This window comes from Erpetoichthys calabaricus, chromosome 4 (assembly GCF_900747795.2).
Source record: "Erpetoichthys calabaricus chromosome 4, fErpCal1.3, whole genome shotgun sequence".
Lineage (NCBI taxonomy): Eukaryota > Metazoa > Chordata > Cladistia > Polypteriformes > Polypteridae > Erpetoichthys > Erpetoichthys calabaricus.
In genome coordinates, this window is record NC_041397.2 from 64,059,547 (window position 1) to 64,082,839 (window position 23,293).

The 23,293-nt window shown below is 35.7% G+C and overlaps 1 protein-coding gene across 11 annotated transcripts in view; it reads right to left on the minus strand.

Annotated features, from left to right (window-relative positions):
• Positions 1–23,293, minus strand: part of mbnl2 (muscleblind-like splicing regulator 2) — a 244,860-nt gene that overhangs the window by 70,538 nt on the left and 151,029 nt on the right. For all 11 annotated transcript variants that reach the window (XM_051926781.1, XM_051926785.1, XM_051926783.1 and 8 more), the window contains 2 exons: positions 6,212–6,412; positions 5,307–5,561 (listed from right to left, as the gene is read on the minus strand). In XM_051926781.1, the coding sequence (XP_051782741.1) occupies positions 5,307–5,561; positions 6,212–6,412 (456 nt within the window). The remainder of the gene's footprint in view (positions 1–5,306; positions 5,562–6,211; positions 6,413–23,293) is intronic.

Sequence of the window (23,293 nt, forward strand, 5' to 3'; positions counted from 1 at the left end):
ATGGTCAAAAATCCCTGTCTCTGTTTTCTCCAACCTTGTGAAATGTTATAGGAGAAGATTAAGTGCCATCTTGTTGGCAAAAGGGGGTTGTACGAAATATTAACAGCAAGGGTGCCAATAATTGTGACACACATAATTTCATGTAAAAAATGTATTTCTTAATGTGGATTTTTTTTCTCCAATGAATAAACGTACTTCCAACCTTTAATTGAGATGTATATATATGTATATATGTGTATATATATGTGTGTGTGTGTGTATTATATATATATATATATATATATATATATATATATATATATATATATATATATATATATATATATATACATACACACACACACACACACACACACACATATATATATACACATATATACATATATATATACAATACTGTGCAAAGGTTTTAGGCAGGTGTGGAAAAATGCTGCAAACAAAGAATGCTTTCAGAAATATAAATAATGATTGTTTATTGTTATCAATTTACAAAATGCAAAGTGAGCGAACAAAAGAAAAATCTAAATCAAATCAATATTTGGTGTTAATACCTTTTGCCTTCAAACCAGCATCAATTCTTATAGGTACACTTGCACAAAGTCAGGGATTTTGTAGGATTCTAGTCAGGTGTATCAACCAATTATACCAAACAGGTGCTAATGATCATCAATGTCACATGTAGGTTGAAACACAGTCATTAACTGTGTAGGAGGCTTAAAACTGGGTGAGGAACAGCCAAACTCTGCTACCATGGTGAGGTTGTGGAAGACTGTTTCATGTCATGGCAAGATTGAGCACAGCAACAAGACGCAAGGTAGTTATACTGCATCAGCAAGGTCTCTCCCAGACAAAGATTTCAAAGCAAACTGGGGTTTCAAGATGTGCTGTTCAAGCTCTTTTGAAGAAGCACAAAGAAATGGGCAACGTTGAGGATCATAGACGCAGTGGTCGGCCAAGGAAACTTAGTGCAGCAGATGAAAGACACATCAAGCTTATTACCCTTCGAAATCGGAAGATGTCCAGCAGTGCCATCAGCTCAGAACTGGCAGAAACCAGTGGGACACAGGTACACCCATTTACTGTCCGGAGAAGTCTGGCCAGAAGTGGTCATCATGGAAGAGATGCAGCCAAAAAGCCATACCTCCAACGTGGAAACAAGGCCAAGCGACTCAAGTATGCATGAAAACATAGGAACTGGGGTGCAGAAAAATGGCAGCAGGTGCTCTGGACTGATGAGTCAAAATTTGAAATATTTGGCTGTAGCAGAAGGCAGTTTGTTCGTCGAAGGGCTGGAGAGCGGTACAATAATGAGTGTCTGCAGGCAACAGTGAAGCATGGTGGAGGTTCCTTGAACGTTTGGGGCTGCATTTCTGCAAATGGAATTGGAGATTTGGTCAGGATTAACGGTGTTCTCAATGCTGAGAAATACAGGCAGATACTTATCCATCATGCAATACCATCAAGGAGGTGTATGATTGGCCCCAAATTTATTCTGCAGCAGGACAACGACCCCAAACATACAGCCAAAGTCATTAAGAACTATCTTCAGCGTAAAGAAGAACAAGAAGTCCTGGAAGTGATGATATGGCCCCCACAGAGCCCTGATCTCAACATCATCGAGTGTGTCTGAGATTACATGAAGAGACAGAAGGATGTGAGGAAGCCTACATCCACAGAAGATTTGTGGTTAGTTCTCCAAGATGTTTGGAACAACCTACCAGCTGAGTTCCTTCAAAAACTGTGTGCAAGTGTACCTAGAAGAATTGATGCTGTTTTGAAAGCAAAGGGTGGTCACACCAAATATTGATTTGATTTAGATTTCTCTTTTGTTCATTCACTGCATGTTGTTGATTGATGAAAATAAATGATTAACACTTCCATTTTTGAAAGCATTCTTTGTTTACAGCATTTTTTCACACCTGCCTAAAACTTTTGCACAGTACTGTACATATACAGTTAGGTCCATAAATATTTGGACAGACAACTTTTTTCTAATTTTGGTTCTGTACATTACCACAATGAATTTTAAATGAAACAACTCAGATGCAGTTGAAGTGCAGACATTTGAGCTTAAATTCTGTGGGGTGAACAAAATGATTGCATAAAAATGTGAGGCAACTAAAGCATTTTTTTTTAAACACAATCCCTTCATTTCAGGGGCTCAAAAGTAATTGGACTATTGACTCAAAGGCTATTTCATGGGCAGGTGTGGGCAAGTCCGTCGTTATGTCATTATCAATTAAGCAGATAAAAGGCCTGGAGTTGATTTGAGGTGTGGTGCTTGCATGTGGAAGATTTTGCTGTGAACAGACAACATGCGGTCAAAGGAGCTCTCCATGCAGGTGAAGGAAGCCATTCTTAAGCTGCGAAAACAGAACAAACTCATCTGAGAAATTGCTACAATACGAGTGGCAAAATCTACAGTTTGGTACATCCTGAGAAAGAAAGTAAGCACTGGTGAACTCAGCAACACAAAAAGACCTGGACATCCACAGAAGACAACAGTGGTGGATGATCGCAGAATCATTTCCATGGTGAAGAGAAACCCCTTCACAACAGCCAACCAAGAGAACAACACTCTCCAGGGGGTAGGCATATCGATATCCAAGTCTACCATAAAGAGAAGACTGCATGAAAGTAAATACAGAGGGTGCACTGCAAGGTGCAAGCCACTCATAAGCCTCAAGAATAGAAAGACTAAATTGGACTTTGCTAAAGAACATCTAAAAAAGCCAGCACAGTTCTGGAAAAAAATTCTTTGGACAGATGAAACCAAGATCAACCTCTACCAGAATGATGGCAAGAAAAAAGTATGGGGAAGGCGTGGAACAGCTCATTATCCAAAGCATACCACATCATCTGTAAAACACGGTGGAGGCAGTGTGATGGCTTGGGTGTGCATGGCTGCCAGTGGCACTGGGACACTAGTGTTTATTGATGTTGTGACACAGGACAGAAGCAGCCGAATGAATTCTGAGGTGTTGAGACATACTGTCTGCTCAAATCCAGCTAAATGCAGTCAAATTGATTGGGCGGCGTTTCATGATAAAGATGGACAATGACCCAAAACATACAGCCAAAGCAACCCAGGAGTTTATTAAAGCAAAGAAGTGGAAAATTCTTGAATGGCCAAATCAGTCACCTGATCTTAACCCAATTGAGCATGCATTTGACTTGTTGAAGACTAAACTTCAGACAGAAAGGCCCACAAACAAACAGCAACTGAAAGCCGCTGCAGTAAAGGCCTGGCAGAGCATATATGTAAATATATATATGTATATATGTATGTATGTATGTGTGTGTATATATATATATATATATATAGATATATATATATATATATATATATTATACTGTATATGTATGTGTGTATATTTACAGTTAGGTCCATAAATATTTGGACAGAAACTACGTAATTTTTTGCTATATATTGCCTTTGATACTTGTAAGTCTAAGCATTATCCTCTGATGAAGGCCCCTGGTAGGAATAAAAACCACTTTATGATACGTGATTCATTTTCTCCCTTTGTGTATCTCCAGCTGCAAATATGCAAACCGTATCACAGACCTTCTCTTCCATACATACATACATACATACATACATACATACATACATACATATATATATATATATATATACATGTACATATTTACACACACACACACACATATATATTTATATATAGTATATATAAAGAAAAAATAACATAAGGAGTTTAAAGAAATATCTTAAAAATTCTTTTTAAACCTCATTTAGAACAGATTTACATCTTATATTAATCGAGTTAACTATTTCCTTTCACACTACATAGGGAAAAGTGACCTAGTTATCTTACATAGTTGATGTATTTGTATTTCTAAAGTAACATAGCTGCCACTAAATGCTCAGGATATGCTACAACATACAACTTTAATCTGAAAATGAATACTGAATGACTATTGTCAATATATTTTCAAACATTCTTCACCCAATATAATGACACTAATCCCTACTAGATTACCATATAGCTTCCTTTCCAGTTAAACCATAAATATACACCAGAAAGGTAAAGGCTCCTGCGGTGGGTTGGCACCCTGCCCAGGATTGGTTCCCTGCCTTGTGCCCTGTGTTGGCTGGGATTGGCTCCAGCAGACCCCCGTGACCCTGTGTTCGGATTCAGCGGGTTGGAAAATGGATGGATGGATGGAGGTAAAGGCTCTCATCATGCAGCTCCCATCAACACATACTGCACAGCTTTGTATGTCAAGACACTTTTTTATTTTTAACTGTTAAATCTCACACTCTCTGCTATGACCAGGTCTAAGACCAAGGGAAGTGGATGCTTAGTTCAAACTTTTAAACCAGCAAGGTGTAGATGCAGAACCCAGGATGACTACATATAAGTTAAAACCTGGGTTGACAAAGTAAAGTATTTATTACCAATATGCACACATTTTAATCACACCACATCTTACCAAAAAAATAAATTAATAAAAATAAAAAAAATTTAGTGCAAAAATTACTAATTATAATAAATGGAAAATTTTCTCTGTTATAACACATTAATTGATTTAAATAAATGCGTGTTAACATAAAAAGTATACATTTAAACCTGCATCATTTATGTAACATTGTAAGAAACACAAAAAAACTACTTATTTAAAGAACATTTTTTTTTAATTGTATAAATTGATTTTGTGATATCATGTAATTGTTTACTAGAATATAGATAGCTAAAGTAAATACACAAAGCTTTATTTGGATTGAATGTAAGTGGCCTTTAAAGCAATACAAACAGTTTGGCCTCTTTATTAATATTTAAGTACTACTGTACTTTGCAAGATCACACAATCACAGTTATTCACAAGCTTTACCATTACACAGGCAAATTGGAATCCACTGCCTTTTACTATGTATATTATGATTATGTTAATTCTAATTCAAGAAATTTACCTTAGGGTTCTGCATAAAATCACAAGAGGCACAAACAAAAAAAAATACTCAATTATTAACGTATTTAAACTGAAGAAAGAATTTGTCTTTGCTTAGACATCTGCCACTGTGGTCTTAAAAGCAATGATTTGCATACTCTTGCTTAACGTAAATAGTACTTTAAGTTATACTCTACTGAGCAATAATTTTTTTTTAACCACTAAAAGTGAATGGATCTTGTGACTCCTGAAAGATTATATAATGTCTGTTTAGTGATATTATTATCATGGGGTTTGGTACAGACATGGGCTGCTAATATACATGGTCATCTTACATCAAACTATATAAAACATGGATTTTTTTAATTTGTAAAAGTCACTCGATGGTCACTCACCATGGCTGCAGCTGCAGCTTGTGCTGCCACAGCGGCCTGGTTGGCCTGGTGTTGTGCTGCTTTAATTTTGGCCTGCAAATGTGCTGGAGGATGAAAGTATTTACACTTCTCTCTTGAACAGCGACTCTTGATATAATCCATGCAGACTGTGACAGTGTTATCACTTGTGTCAATCATTGCACTGTCACAAGGATGAGCAAAGCGACAGTCAGTTTCTCCTCTTGCACAGTTCCCACGCTGGAATTCCCTGCAAACCTGCATGAAAGAAAAAAAACAAAGGAAAAAAAACACAATTTATCCACAAACAATGTACTTCATTCTAAACTAATTTGTCCCTTACAACACAATTTCTTTATGCATTAATTGATAATACCAACCATGCATTAGCTAACACCCAAGAATCTTAAGCTACTACTTAGAAGCAAACACTGATACAGTTTAGTTTACATTTTGAGCACTAGGAATGACCTGGCATCCTTAGAATTTTACATTATAATTATGAACCAAAAGTCCATAAACATATTTTATAACTTGTTTTAGGTCTTAGTATATATCTAACTAAAAAATTCTAATTGGTACAGTAATTAAACCTTATACTGTTGAATTGGCATTTTCAAGTACACTATTAATTATTTGTTTAGTAAAAAAACTCATTTAAAAAAAAAGCATGTGTAGTGATTTTTTTATTACCGTGTGTATCACAAAAGGTTTGAGTATAAAAGGCTAATAATCTGGAACAGTAAATGAAAAAATGGAAGTACTGACACATCTCACAAATATATTCTGTAGAAAATTAAAGAACATGCATGTTCTACATAATAATTAGTATTTTACAAACTCAAGGAATGCATACAGAGTGAACTAAAATGGTTTCTTCTCTTCATGTGAAGGAGATGCATTACTACCTCTAACTTGTCTGTCCTCAGAAGCTTTTGTGTAGAAGATGATCCTGGTACTGATACTGGAGGACTTCCAGGAACAATAACTGGTGTGCTGGGGAGCATTTCCGTTGGTACTAGTCCAACACTGGGGGTTACTGGAGTAAGGTATGGTGCAAAACTTAGACCAGGATTTGTTCCTAAAGCTTGAGTAACAGGAAAAGTGGGCTGTGAACACAAAAAAGTGTTAGTAAGCATTAGTCATCAAAATCTTTATATTTTAAATGAGGTGATCATGAATAATATATTACATACAGACATATTAAGTACTTACATACTGTACAGATATTTTAAATGCTTAGAAAAATGCTGTGAATAACCCCCACAGAATCTAACCTGACCAGAAAAAGTGCATCAGAATATTCTCTGCAGCAATCCCAAATCACAGCTGTCAGAGTCTGCCCTGTAGTATCTTTGCATCCAAATGATGGAGTACAGGATTACTGGAAAAATATTGTTTCTTCACTTTTACATGTCACTTAACACAACCCTTCCATTAAATGTTTCCTTCTCCAAAACTTTATTATTAACTGTCATTTGCACTATAGTTACTTCTGATAAAAACATTAATATGCAATACATAAAATAATATCTGTACTGTACAGTAACAACAATGCAATGTATCAGGATTTTTCTTTGCTACTTTTAGACATTTTGCATTTTTTCAGAACATGCATAAAAAATATTGCATCTGAATATTCACAGATGATGCATGGAACAACCAGCTATTGGTTTACTCCCAGTCTTACTATGGAGGCTTGCTGAGATGCCTGAAATCAATTTTGACAATTAAAAAAAAAAAAAGGATTAGTTGTAACATACTGGCCTACTGCAATATGCTTTCATCTTTCAATTCATTGGAAAAAAAATAAAAACCCTTCACAGTCTGACCAAACTTCACCATACAACTCAGTCCTTCACCTCCTTCCCAGCCAAAACCTTTCCTTTCCTTTCTCTTCAAGCCTTCTTGTACTTAATCCCTCTGCTTCAACCTCCGTCATGTTCTCTTCCCCTGTACTTCTATTCCCATCACTCTTTTGCACACATATTCATTGTCTCTCCTGACCACATGTCCGTACCACTTCAGCCTCCTTTCCTAAACTTTCTTGGATAGCTCTCCTACCTTTGCTGTACCTCTGATTGTATCATTACTTTTTCCGTCCTTTGTAACTCCACATATTCATCTCAGCGTTCTCATGTCTGTTACAACCAACTTATTCTACTGCACTACTTTTACTGCCCATGTCTTAGCACCATACTGGTCTTAGCCTTAAAAACATTACCTTTTTGTTAATTTATACCTTTCTTTAATGGTCACCAACAATAATGCAGGAAAACCTTCTGAACTGTCAAAGGCACTGTACCAGTTGCTGCTGGACTGCTGAGTTCTTACTACCCAAATATTTTGTATACAGCCTTCTGCTCCTCCCATCCGTCTTAAATGCTCTTGGCCACTTTTTCTCTCATTCCCTCTCAGACACATACACATATACTCATACACACCAGCAATACAACTTTTACTAAATACCACAATGAAAAGTGTAAGAAATACAATACTGCAACTCTCCTATAATATAGTACATATGTAAAGCACAAGATGATGAGAATGCTGAGGTTCTCCCATTGTTAAATCCCTATAGTAACCTTATAGATTATTCAATTTAGCCATTTTCCTTCAAAATACTTCCACTTCACAAAATAAACAAAGTTATCGATTATTTGTTGCGGTCTTGGTTGTTATAGTTACCCACATGATTTGATATACGATTTACCTGTTCAATCTTCCAACATATTTTACTGCATCACTGAAATGCTTGCATTAAAAATAAGTGTTTTTTTTTTTTCTTTTTGATAGAATAATTTTCAGGTGTCTTTCAGGAGAGCTGACATTTTTCTCAATTTCCACGCTTCCATATTGGGAAAATTGCTTTGTTAATTTTGAGGTTTTCAAGAAGGCCTGGGAAACTGGGTTGGTTCTGTCCTGAAAAGCCATTAATCTAACTGACACAAACAATTGAAATAACTGTAACTCACAGTGCTTATGTCATATCACATCACTCTCAAAGAACGCACAAATCATGAATTCTTATTTCTAAACTAATTCTATAGTGGGTAAAAGTGGCAATATTGGGCAGAATTCTCATACTGAAATGACTTGTCTGTATATTGCCAAAAAGCAAACCTTGAAGAAAAAAAAAACATTTAACAAAAAGTGAACATGATACACACAAGGTCTGCATGATTTCATTTAGAGTGATTACTCTGTGTTTACATGGAGGTGCTGTCAAGAATGACTGATGTCTTTACTTGTGCTGCATTAAACAGAATACAATTTGGGCCAAAGTCCATAGCTAGAAACAAAACTATCCTTCTGCTTCCTCCTCATCTCTAATCCTAACTTAGAAGAAGAAGAGTGGTTAGCAGGTTATCTTTGCTTATCACAAAAACTTCAAATAAGGTCTAACTGAGTTTAACAACTGATTCTTTGCATTACAAATCAGTGTGCCCTTGAAAATGCCAGCTGTGTGCTATAGCACCACCCATGATGTTTTGTCCCCCGTCCCCTCCCCAACAATACTTGCTTTACATTCTTAATTTTTTATTTTTAATTCTGAAAGCACTGTTATAACAATTAAGAATGGAAAACTAGCTACTTCAATAAATGTAGCTATAATCTAAGCGTTCAATGCTCTGAATGCTTACATGTTTTATTTGGCATACATCAAAAATGTTTGGATAGGGACTAATCCGTTATATTTCCTTTAAAGAGTCATTTTAATTTAAGTACATGTACTGTTTCAATTAAATCAAGCCTTACATTAAACACATTATATAATTTTTAAACTGTGTAATTTTGTTGAGTCATGAACTAACTACCAGAACACCTGTCCTTATAAAATTATGTCAAGCACATCACAATGTAAAAAAAAGGGATGAGAACTTTTAAGAGCCTGTTCATGAGCAACTTTCATTTTTGAGGGTTGTTACAGATTACCCTTCAATTAAAAAGTGCAAAATATATGTTACCAGCAAATTTAGCAATTTGGACACTCAACACTACTCCTTAAGGTTATATTTTTTCCCAGAAAAGCATGTAAAATGAATTACATTTTTTGGCTGGATTACATATTTATTAAATCTGATGTTTCTACTGTAAAACATAAAAAACGCTAAAAGTACAGAGCCAGAAGTATAGTAAGTACAATAATGATACACATAATAATAATAATAATGATGAATGATAATAATAAAAATAATGCTAATGCCGTATATACTGTCAAAATGTGTCGTTTGTGTGGTATATCTTGAAGCACAGTGAAATACACACAGCTGGGGCAATAGTAACATGATTCCTTGCAGATTTTCTTTCCAGACTGCTCAGCTTTTGAATACACGTGTGATTAACACGAGCATCACTTTCAGATTCATCAGAATCACTTTTGATTTCATTGCCTAAAGACAGATTCACTTTCGTTATCGCTGCTCTTATCACTGTCAAGAACATGCAACACCTGGGCTGCTGAAAAATGTTTCTTACAAGACGCCATTATGAGGCTAGGAGAAGTCATGTCTGCACCGTTGCCTGGGTAATACTCGGGCCTGTCGCTTGCACAGCACACGCCTGCATTGTTCCCGATGCTTTCCTGAATGCTTTTAGCATTTAACTCATAATATGTAACCAGGATTTAAATGGACTCCAGATCCCATTGTATAGACTTCAGTTAGGACTTCACTATGGCTTATATTTACTTCTAAACATAAGTAAAGAACATGTCAAGAAGCCATATATTTGCTAACACAAAAGTATAAGTGAAGCAGACATAGGAGGGATTAATTCATTGTTCTTCATCATATTTGGTTCACTCATTGTTTTATACTGTATTTAGTATCTGGAGTGTGAAAGTGAAGCTCAAGCTATGTATCCTCCTACCAAGCAACAGATGTGTGTTTACCAGCACGGGTACTTAAGTGAAACAAGAGTTCACATGAAAAATTGTATTTTGGTGTATGTTTAGTCCAGTTTGAATCACAATTTTGTTGTCATCACTCACTATTTTGTATAGTTGTGAATCAAAAGTTCAATGCATGGTGCTTCACAGCTCAGAATTCAGAAAAGGGAGTGTCACAATCCTGTATTAGCTGAAAAGAGGTTCAGTTAATATTGTGATGGAAGCATTAAATCATAGTGAACACTAAGAAATGATACAATTTATAATGTCAGTACCAAACAAGCTTTGGGCAGGTTCAACCGTAATCTACAGTACTTTTACCAATAGATGGCATCTGGGATAGCAAATGATACTAAGATTCTACAATAACATAATTTAGAATTGATCAATGTATGGGTAGCTCCAGAAATAGCAACATTTACACTTAGAAAATAAATACAACCAGTCAATGGCCAGCATGTTTAATGAATGTACAGAGCACGTTACGGGTATTTATTTACAAATTAATTAAAATGAAAGTGATAGTTTAATTCATGAGGAAGCAGCAGGCACAAGTAACAAACCAGCTCCTTAATGGGTCACCAATACTGTACATCAACGGGGCAGGTATGTGCAAACTGCCAAAATATACTTTGTCAACTACATTATATGCAGTTCAGTCTGGATCTAGCTTGTTCAGAATACAGTGTCTCCATAAACAGACAAGAGAAAATTTAAGGGCAATCTCAAACATATTATTTGGTTTGATGTAGCCTTCAGTTTATTTAAACTTTAATATTGACATCTTCTATTTTAAATTTGGCAGCTAATGGAGAAAAGACTACCTCCCCCTATTCTCACTGCATTCAAGAGTGTTCTAACAATCTCCTTCTCTGTCTGGTATGGAAAATGCAGTGTCATTGACCAAAAGGTCCAACAACGGATAGTGCACTCTGCAAAAAAGATTGTTGGGTCCTTACTGCCCTAAACTGAAGAAATCTTTGTAAAGAATTGTATCCACAAAGGTTAAAGAATTGTGAGACTGCTTCCACGGTCTCTTTGTCCAACTTCCATCAGGCAGAAGGTACTGTAGCATCTGAATCAGTTCTGCCAGGTACTACAAAAGCTTCTACCTCATGGCTGTTCTAACTCTGGACTGTGTGCTGCCCCTGTTCCTTCAGATCTGCCCCTAGTAGCAAATTTTATATGTAGCACATTTGTGACACTTTTCACTACTGTTATTATTAATAATTACTTATGTACAGTAATCCCTCCTCCATCGCGGGGGTTGCGTTCCAGCGCCACCCGCGAAATAGGAAAATCCGCGAAGTAGAAACCATATGTTTATATGGTTATTTTTATATTGTCATGCTTGGGTCACAGATTTGCGCAGAAACACAGGAGGTTGTAGAGAGACAGGAACGTTATTCAAACACTGCAAACAAACATTTGTCTCTTTTTCAAAAGTTTAAACTGTGCTCCATGACAAGACAGAGATGACAGTTCTGTCTCACAATTAAAAGAATGCAAACATATCTTCCTTTTCAAAGGAGTGCAAAGCAAGCAGTCAAAAAAAAAATCAATAGGGCTTTTTGGCTTTTAAGTATGCGAAGCACCGCCGGTACAAAGCTGTTGAAGGCGGCAGCTCACACCCCCTCTGTCAGGAGCAGAGAGAGAGTTAGAGAGAGATAGAGAGAGAGATAAAAAATCAATACGTGCCCTTTGAGCTTTTAAGTATGCGAAGCTCCGTGCAGCATGTCCTTCAGGAAGCAGCTGCACACAGCCCCCCTGCTCACACCCCCCTACGTCAGCGCAAGAGAGAGAGAGAGAGAAAGTAAGTTGGGTAGCTTCTCAGCCATCTGCCAATAGCGTCCCTTGTATGAAATCAACTGGGCAAACCAACTGAGGAAGCATGTACCAGAAATTAAAAGACCCATTGTCCGCAGAAACCCGCGAAGCAGCGGAAAATCCGCGATATATATTTAAATATGCTTACATATAAAATCCGCGATGGAGTGAAGCCGCGAAAGGCGAAGCGCGATATAGCGAGGGATCACTGTATTACTATTTCAAATTATTACTATTACTTTTTTTTTTATTCACTCATCTATTATTGTATTGTATAGTTTTTTACCTTTTTGCCCTAGTCCTGTTTTTACATATATTCTGCACTGCGGCCCTGGGGAACGTTATTATATGCCACAATAAACTGCAATGCTCTGTATGGATGGTATGACAATAAAGCCAGTTGGCTTGATTGTGTTAGTATTTATTTACTTTTGTATTTATTTAATTATTCTGGCTTTGATGTGCATTATTATGTATGTATTAGTACTTATGTGATCTATGTGATGGTTTTGAAGCAGAATGTGCCGATGTCTTCTTGTGCTATTCACAAAATTTACAACCCCAAAAGAACTGGTTTCTTTAAAAATAGTGATGAGATCCACGCTGAGAGTTTATATGATTTAACATTTATTTGCTACATGTCTGTCATAATATAAAGGGCTGCAAATCACTGGGCACAATCCATAATGCAGTATAACTAGCATTTTGAAAATTTATAGTATGCACCATTTTTATACACAGCCCAAAAAACAAACGGTAAATAAGCTGTTACATTTAATGTGTGATGCGTAACATACGTGTTCTGATACTATGGCATATTAATAAACAGACTAAGGTGACACTAAGTTTATGTCTAATATAATATCCTGGAAAAAATAAGAAAGCTAACTAATTTTGAATAAAATAAACATTACTGCTGGTATGCAGGTCAAGGATGATCTAAATTAAATTTCAATTAAAAGGACTAGCTTTGTTACATTGTCACACACACCTACACTGTGTGAACTATATAATGCACTGCAACCGCCGCATAAATTCAGACATTTCTTTCTTTACAGTATTGTTCAATGGTTAATTATCACTTTGTTTCACAGTTATTGAAAGCCATTTGGAAACGTATGAAGCAACACACCAGTTTTTGTATTATGTTTATTTTCTATACAGGGCATTATTACAGTAGTGTGTCACATGGTAGGCTAAGATTTCCAAAAAATATTATAAATCATTTAGCACTGCCTTTTGCTTGGTGTTTTTCTACCTTTACAAATATACTGCTTTTTGTTTTATTTTTGTCCACCTCATTTACTGTATTTTGACTTGCAACAGGCAGCAGGCCTGTTTTCTAAAAATGTATTACCTACAGTGGATTCAAAAACTATTCAGGCCCCTTTACTTTTACTGTGACATTTTATTGTGTCACAGATTTCATTTACGATTTTCTATTTTTGCCCATAAATGTACACTCAATAACCCATCCATACTGATAAAGTGAAAATAAGTTTTCAGGAAGATTTGTAAATCTGTTAAAAATAAAAAACTGAAAGCTCTCATTTATAAGTGTATTCAGTAGCCCACCCCCATGCTTCACTGGAGAAGTGGAAGTAGGCAGATAATGAGCAGTGCTTGTTTTTCACCACCAGATGTAGTGCTTGGATTTCTGAGTTCAGTTTTTGTAGCATCAGACCATAGATCTTTTTCCTCATGCTCTCATAGTCTTTTAAACACCATTTGGCAAAGTAAGCAAGATTTCATATCCCTTTTACTTAAGAGTAGCTTCCGTAAACCCACTATACCATAATTGCCAGATTTAATGGAGAGCTGCTGAAATGGACATCCTTCCAACAGGTTGTCACATTTCAACTGGGAACATCTGAAACTTTGTTAGAGTGGGTTCTTGGTCACCTTCCTGACCAAGGCACTTCTTGCCCAGTTACTCAGTTTGGCTGGACAACTAATTCTTGAATAAGTCCTGGTGGTTCTCAACTTGTTCAGTTTCGCAAATATAGAGGCCACTGTGCTTCTGGGAACACTCAAAGATTGCCCAGATCTACTGTATGAAAGTCCCTTGTACACAGGTGTATACCTTTCTAAACGATGTCCACCCAATTCAATTTGACACAGCGGAGTTGAAGTTCATGAAATTGTGCATGAATATTACTGATGAAACAACTTAAAATCTAGACTTTTAATGCCTACACTTTAAAGGGTGGCTGTGGTGTGATGGGGACTAACACAAAAATCCACCTGAAATAAAACTTCTGAATAGTTCAGCTTCACACAAGACAGGCGGCATATTATTCACCTCAGTTTTACAATTGTTTAGGTATAACTTTTTAATCCATTTCAATCCACCCCCTACGTTTTTTTTTGATTCTCCTGCTACTTTGCACTCTCTCTTACAAATTCAGGCACAAATACTACCACCTATACTGAGCCCCACATAGCCAATGTGTGATTTTTACTTTGCTCCAATCCTTTATTATAAAGTGCACACAGAAAAACTGTTATGGGTACATACATATAATGAATTAGTTGAAACTAGGAATTATTTTACAAAGCTATGATTTTTTTGAAATTTTATAATGACTATAAACTGACAGCTTTAAAGTGTAAATTAAGTAAATAAAGTACTAAGGCTTATTTTAAATGCTCAGCTATTATGCATGGCTAGAATGGTGGCTCTGTGGCTAAAGGATCTGGACTGCTAAATCGAAGGTTGCCAGTTCAAATCTCATCAGTGACAGAAGGAATGCTACTTTGTTGGACCTTTGAGCAAGGCCCATAACCTGCAATTGCTCTAGGGGTGCTATACAAATAGTTGACCCTGCGCTCTACCCCTAAAACTCTGAGTAAGTTGGGGTATGTGAAAAAGAGAATTTCTACTTGGGAATTAATACAGTATACCATAGTGAGTTTTAGGTTCACTGCACTAGGGCATCTTAATATGATTCTGGATTCAGACACTGTAAACTAAATTTAACCTTAACCTTACGCTATGATTTCAACCATTAAAACCAAAGACGGTGTCCTTCATTACTAAACACAATGAAATGTAAAAACTTTTGGTGTCAAAGGCCTGTGTTAGTATATTCTTCTCCCACTTTCTAAACTCCATGAGGTCTGGGAAATCTCTCGGTTCTGCATCTTCTGCTCCAAATATATGATAAATAAACTTACATTTTTAAAAAATATTGTTAAGGACTGGATTCCTAAAAATGTGTTCAGCCCAGACACTTTAGTAGCCATATGATTCAAGTCCCTCAGATTGCATCCATGCTTAATGAATGTTATCTTTATCTTTACAGCACTTATTTAATGTTTAGAGTAGTCTGTTACTTGGAAAGCTAGATCAATGGTCAACGGAATATTGTAATCACCACTTTTCACGATTAGTATGTGATTTGAGCAACTTTGTAGACAGCAAATAGATTTCTAACCTTGAAGATATATAGCAACATATGTAGATGAAAAGATGTAAAAATAATGCTTACTGTTGCCTACTTACACCTTTTTTATACCCAACGTTTTCTCCTACTTTTTAAAAAATGTGTGCTTATTTTGCTTAATGGTTAATGTAGATCAAAAGATGTAAAAATAATGCTTACTGCCTACTTACACCTTTTTTATACCCAACGTTTTCTCCTACTTTTTAAAAAATGTGTGCTTATTTTGCTTAATGGTTAATGTAGATGAAAAGATGTAAAAATAATGCTTACTGTTGCCTACTTACACCTTTTTTATACCCGTTTTCTCCTACTTTTTAAAAAATGTGTGCTTATTTTGCTTAATGGTTAATCTATTAATAAGGGCTGCCTTATTATCAGTATCACTATCATAGAATGTGCAAAGTATCTACATGCATACATTAAATCACAGCACAAATGTATTCCTTGTTGGCAGCATTCTAGCCTGACAATATCTTAATGATTGTTATTGGTTTGTAGTACTTTATTTTGCTAATGATTTGCATTTCTGCATTATTTTTTTTTTCATGGTTCAGAAGTTTAACATCTGTAAAACACATATGTAAGTATTTGGCAAAAAGCACGTTAATAGACAGTGCAAATTATCTTAACATGGGTTTGAACTGACCCCTTCAAAATCAGTAGTTTTAAAGTTTTAACAAGGAAATAAAATTTGTATTTTGAGTTGTTATATTTTGTATGCTGTATGATGTCATGACACAAAATTACATTTTAAAAATAATAAACTAAATGTAGATGGAGCCCTGCTGCCATCTGATGTCATTGTCCACGATTATTACTATAACATGCATTGTCTTCAATGCACACGCATTTATAAAAATTCAATCACTGACACAAACAAACTCAGTTTTAGGACATGCAGACTATACTCGACTTACAGTAATTGCACGTTAACATTCAAATTTGGCTACAGTAAGATGAAGCATGTATGAACAAATCATATACCTATTACCTAACTAGCTCTTCATTTTGTTTGTTGTGTGGATGTGAGTGCAGCCTTGGCCTGTTGTAGCAGAAGGTAATGGATTGCCTACTCCATGACCCCTGCACCACTTTTGAGAATAGTAATAAAAGCAGCTCCCTGATGTGCTAAAAATGAAAATTTCTCCAGGCAGTGTTCCGTATATCACTAGTTTAAAGTAGTTATTGACAATATCTTTTGAAACATTCAATAAACAAATAATTGCTCACAAATGTTATATTACTTTTATTTGTCAAAACTTTCAGTTGGGTTAAGTTTGGATAAGGAAGAGAACCATGTGCTATCCACTTATCTAACTACGTGGAAAAAAACCAAACACATTTTTTTCTGTATGTCATGTTCCAGTAATGATGTTACTTTTGGCAAAAATGTTCCATGTAATAGGTTAAAAAAAAAAGTAACCAAAAACAAAATAGATGTAATTTTTCATTATAACATTTATTATAACATTAAATTTCCAAGTGTCAAAGGCACATGTTTAAAAATGTTCAGTGGGAGCACAGTATATGGCTGTTATATTGCAAGCTAGAAAACGGGTGCTATGTAAAAGTTAATGCACAAAGTAGGGCTGAACAATTAATTGTACATGTATATTAATAGCAATTAAAGTTATGCTTGCCTTGGAATACTAGTCGTAGGTAGCACTGATTACGGCATTCCATTTACTAGTCCCGTTTTCTCAGAGATAGAGGTTTTCCAGTTACAAACTGCTCTAAACAGCAAATAAGTGTTTTAATCAAGTACAGAATCATCTACTATGCACAAGTGTATAGGTGAATTAGAGGCACTCGCATCATGGGAATAAAACAGTAAATTTCTTGAGTAGTAAACAATTATACACTTGTTTACCAACTTGAAATAAACTTTTTTGTGTACTGGGTAATGTTTAGATTATTTCTGACTGCACCGTGTACAGTATATAAGACACTCCCCTGAACTTTTAATGGTGTCTACTGGTTTCTTATAAAAATGCACATATACTTAGAACACAACATTTAATGGTAATAAACGGCAAATTCCCTAGAAGGAACAAATGCCAACCATCATTGTAAGTATAAACTATGCTATGAATGTCAGTTTTGTTTATTGCAAACTTACAGTTTATTACTCACAAAGATAGCAATATAATGCTGTGAATTAATGTTAATAAAAACAAGCACGAGTCATTCTATTGATTACTATTGAATCAATTGTCAAGTGGAAAACCAATGAGAACAAAAAAAAAAAATAGATAGATAGATAGATAGATAGATAGATAGATAGATAGATAGATAGATAGATAGATAGATAGATAGATAGATAATTAATCCCAAGGGGAAATTCACATACTCTAGCAGCAGCATATTGATCCATGTCCAAGTAGTAAAAAGTAGTAAAAAGTGTCCAGGGAACAAGTCCACATAATTAATTAATGTGTATATTATGGTGATAAAAAATCTATACAGCACTGTACACATCCAGGCAAAAAATATTTCGATTATTCAGAAACATTCTATTAATTTGAAAATAATGAAAAACATTAAATTTTACATACAGTTGTCATTCAATATAAAAATTTATACAAAAATGCCTAAACAACATTATTTCAGAAACTTTGCCTGACATCCTGATTCTCAGCAGTGACTTTTTCATAAAGGTCTTATAATAAATACCACTGTAATTTTTTTTCCCCCAATTGGATTTTGTGCAAGCTCCTACACTAACTGCAGAGGCTTGGAGTTTTTTGTATTTTCATTAACAATGTTTCAGTTTGTCTCATTATATAGAAACTTCACAGAAACACAATTACTTTAGAGCAGGGGTAGCAAACTCCAGTCCTGGAGTGCCGCAGTGGCTGCAGATTTTCATTCTAACCATCTTCTTCATTAGTTTTTGCTGCTAATTAAATTCTTTTGCCTTAATTTTTAATTAACTTGATTCAGGCCCCTTAGTTGTTTCATTTTCTTTAATTAGCTGCCAAACAATAATGACATACAAAACAAGGTGCCACATGACCAGCTCACCCGTGCCCATCACACAATAACTGAAAATAAAGAAAGGTGAAGGCCTCAGTAAGGTTGATCTCTCAGATCCCCAAAATATTTTGACAATGTTCTTAGAATAAACAGAAAATCAACAGTTATGGAAATGTCTGCTGTGTCATAATGAGAGCAGCAACAAGCATTGAATTAAATATCGAGTTTACTTAACAGCAAGAATTGGCTTCTCATTAAGAAACTGGTTGGAGTGAAATTAGTTGGGAGTTTGAAGCCCCAATTTAGCTGGTCAACTGTTGACTTGTTTCACATTTGATTTCTGTTTGGCTGTCATTTAATGAAGAAAATAAATAATTCAGAGCACTGAATCCTTAAAAACAGGGCTATTAAAATGAAGGGAAAAAGAAGATAATTAGCAGAGAAAACTGGTCACTGATTAGGAAAAGGGTTAGAATGAAAACCTGCAGTCACTGTGGCACTCCAGGACTAGAGTTTGCCACCCCTGCTTTAAAGTCACAATATATTTGCTTTTAATTTTTATTTTATTTATTTAATATTTATTTTATTCATTCACATCAGATAAATGGAAGTTTTTTTGAAGTTTATTCTAATCATTAAATTTCCAAAAAATAAAATCATGTGGACCCAGATACAGTTCAGAATATCAAAATACAATTGTGTGCCTTTTGTCTATATTCTGCATAAATTCTTATCCAGTTTTTTAAATGCCTATAATACAACTAGTCCAAAGGATGGTATGGAGAAGCTTTGAAGTTTTCATTATTATACACAAAAACAACCACTGATCATTAGGAGCTGTACATTAATGATGACTTGTCAATTAAATTCAACTCTCAATTTGTACTTGACAATTTGTGATTGGATTCAATTCAAAATAATTAGACATGTGCCCTTTTCGAAAAACATATTTTTCCAAATAAGTTAACAAGTCTGCCTATAACCTAATTCTGAATAGACTGCAATAAACCAGGAGTGTTCAAACTGGGGGCTTCCATGCTGTGCTTGGGGGTTTGTGGCAGTCTAACAAGGATGATGCTCATAAAAAAGGAAGACATTTTAAAATTGTCTTCAAATTATCTCATGTAGTTTTTAAATTAGCATAACTAAAATGTATGACTAAAAATGTCTATGTTAAACATTTAAGGCCAAGAAAACAATGCAGTTACAATTTCTTTGTTGTAAATATATTCTCTTAGTTTAGAGTACTATTTGTCTAAATGTAAATAGTGTATTGCAGGGGTTCCCAAAGCTTTATATGCCAAGGCTCTTCTAAACATTGTACCGTCGTAATGCTGGGCCACCTTAAATTCCTTCGCAGCTCTTCAACATTGTCTTTGTTTTGCAAATTTGTCAATCAGTACAAGCAGCAAGCAGTCTGATATCCCATTCCCCACTGACACAGCTGAAGTCAGAGGCAAAATTCTCACAATTCAAGTCTGTTTATCTGGGTGTGAGGTGTCTGGAATTTTATAGGATAAATAATATATCATCATTTGGAATACATACACTTCATGTGTGTTCTGTGTCTACAACGATCTGGGTAAATGTAGGATGACAGGAAATGTGAGGCAAGAAATGTTGAACACATAACTAAGACTTTTTTCATGTTATAGTAATAATGACAAAATGCTGATGTAAAGTGTATAATATGTGAAGACTGAAGTCCCAAACACTTTCACAAATGGTATAACAACACAAATGCACTTTTATTCAAGAAAATAACCGATGAAAAATAAAGCATTCAAGTTACATGTTGCTGTCAATGAATAAAAACTCAAGCCCAAATATCAAACGACAGAAAGCCAATGTGTCTGCTTGGCTGGTGCAGAGGAAAGAACGGCTGCCTCATAATCAAGAGGATGCAGGTTCAAGCACAGGCTTTCCCTGTTTTGAGTAGTGAGCTGCTATAATATTTAATACTATTATATAATAAAAACATACATTTGATTTGAGTCTGTAATACTTGGTGTACATTTTTGCTACCTGTGAAAGTTAGTTTTTTTTTTTCTTTTCAGTTCCTCTCTGAGTTGATGGAGTCTACCTCCATTTTATCACAAGAGCAGCAATGACCACATTTGGTGCTGTGGTTGATGCCTGGTCAGAACTATTTGTTGTACCGGCAAACAAAGATACAATGCCCCGTGACCGCTATCAGACTATCATGTGGCATTTGCACTTGGACAACAAAGACACCTGTGCAGAACGTGTGAAAAATGTCAGATTTGCTGTAATCTCAGACATCTGGCAAACGTTTTGTTGAGAACTGTGTTTTAAGTTACAACCCAGGGCAACATATTACTGTTTCTGAGCAACTGTTTCCAACCAAAGTCCGTTGTCCTTTCTTGCAATATATCTCAACCAGGCCTGACAAATTTGGTATAAAGTTTTGGATTGCGGCAGATTTTGGAGACGAAGTACATGTGGTAATGCCACTAATCATTTAGGAAAAGATCCCAGTTGTCCCACAGGAGAAAGAGTTTCAGAGACTGTGGTCATAAAGCTTATGGAGCCGTTTCTGGACAAAGGCAGAACCGTAACAACAGACAACTTCTTCATGTCATTTTCGCTGGCTAATAGACTGCTTCACCATCACACAACTCTGCTTGGCACATTAAATAAAATGTGGGACAGGAACTTCTACCTGCAGCTGAAATCACTTTAGTACTCGACCAATTCTCCAAGCTAGTGTTTAGATCTGGCAGTACCATGTTGTGTATATGTCCAAATAGAAGAAGTCTGTCTGCACTCTCAGTACCATGCACTATAACATGGAGAATGGGCAAGATCAAAAAAAAAAAAAAAAACCTGTTCAAATGTCATAGCGTTTTCAAATAGTGACATTTTCATTTTGGATGTGTGTGCATGCGTGCGAGATGCAGAGACAGATTTGATGTCATTCAAGTGGTTGCTGGAATATAAAATAAACACTTTCGCAAAGGTATAACGAAACAAGCGTGTTTTAATTCAAGAATAAACTGAATAATAAAAAACTCGAGTGACAACAAGATACCAAGAAGACATGACTCATCAGTGTTTGTGTGTCTGTTTATATCCCTTCAGCGGTATCTTTTACAGGCAGCAAAAATTTACACCAGGTGTTATATAATAAAAATATTTGAGTCTGTAATAGTAATAATCATAATAGCAGCTCACTACTCAAAACAGGGAAGGCCCGTGCTCAAACCTGCAACCTCTTGATTACGAGGTACCAGTTCTTACCTCTGCACTACCAGGCAGACATGTTGACTTTGTATTGAATAATATTTGTGCTCGGGTTTTTACTCATTGACAACAACATGCAAATTGAATGATTTCTTTTTCTTTGGTTATATTCTTGAATAAAAGTGCACTTGTTTTGTTATAACTTTTGCGAAAGGGTTTATTTGATATTTGGACTTCAGTCTTCACACATTATACACTTCAGGTCAGCATTTTGTCATTATTACTATAACATGAAAAAAGTTTCTGTTTTAGTTATGTGTTCAACATGTCTTGCCTCACATTTCCTGTCATCCTACATTTTACCCAGATCGTTGTAGACACAGAACACACATGAATTGTATGTATTCCAAATAATGATATATTATTTACCCTATACAATTCCAGATACTTCACACCCAGATAAACAGACTTGAGCTGGGAGAACTTTGCGTCCGACTTCAGCTGCGTCGGTGGGGGATGGGATAGCAGGCTGTTTGTACTGACTGACAGTTTGCAAAACAAAGATAATGTTGAGGAGTTGCGAAAGAATTTAAGGTGGCCCGGCATTATGACTTTTTTCGTAGGTTTCAGGGATTTTAATGTTAAGGAAGGATGAAGGCTCCAGAATATGACAAGACTGTTCAAAACAATAGCTTTCCATTGTTGATTAATATTAGTAAACACTAAAATGAAATGTTAAATGTGTTTATTATTAATAATTGTTAACATTTATCAATCACTGTTCCTAATTGCATATTCTCCTGCATTCATTTGACCATTTCTGTATATGTCATAAAAACGATGGTACACTAAACGTTTACAAAAACTAAAAACATTGCAATATTGGCAGACCTCTGAGAGAGCCACACACTGCGCAAACGTCTCACTGGGGAGTGTAAGGGGTGAGGAAGAGAGCACTCACCTGTTAAGATGCTCTTTTTCAAAAAAACCACTTTGTTTTAGTTTGTGGTTTCTGGTCAGTCTCAAATCTGGGACATTGCAAAGAGGTGGGGAGCAAGAGGGTGGGGTTATCTTGGACAAAAGTAAGCAGAGGGAGACTCTGAATTGGCTGAGGTGATGGACAATGTAGAGAACAGTGTAGGTTGGGTGAAATGGGAGCACCATACGATGAACAGGAGAGGTAAAACTGAGCATGAAGAAACAGGATCAGCTGTTATGTGTAAAGGCCACCTTTTGCCAGTTTTACAACATGCTTGGCCTGGCGATGATGAATGCACATGTACTGTACAGGGCATGGAAAAGGTCCACTGAGAAAAGAAGAATTCTTGGCTCGCCTTGCACAGGAACTTCGCTGTCGCTTCTTACAAGAAAAGGTGATTAAAAAGAAAAGAGGACACAAATTTGACAAGTTCCTGTTCCAAGACCTCCACCTCCCCCTGGAAAGACGGCGTTTTCAAATAAGGACATTTTCATGCATGCATGTGTGTGTGCATGCACAAGAGAGAGCGAGAGACAGATTTAACTCTTTTAGGGCTAATTTTTTTTTTGTTTCTTTTCTCCCAGGGCTAAATATTTTTCCAAAAACTAACATTTTTTAAAAAAGAACACAAAGCAATTGTTTAACATATCAAATCAACAAAAAATAT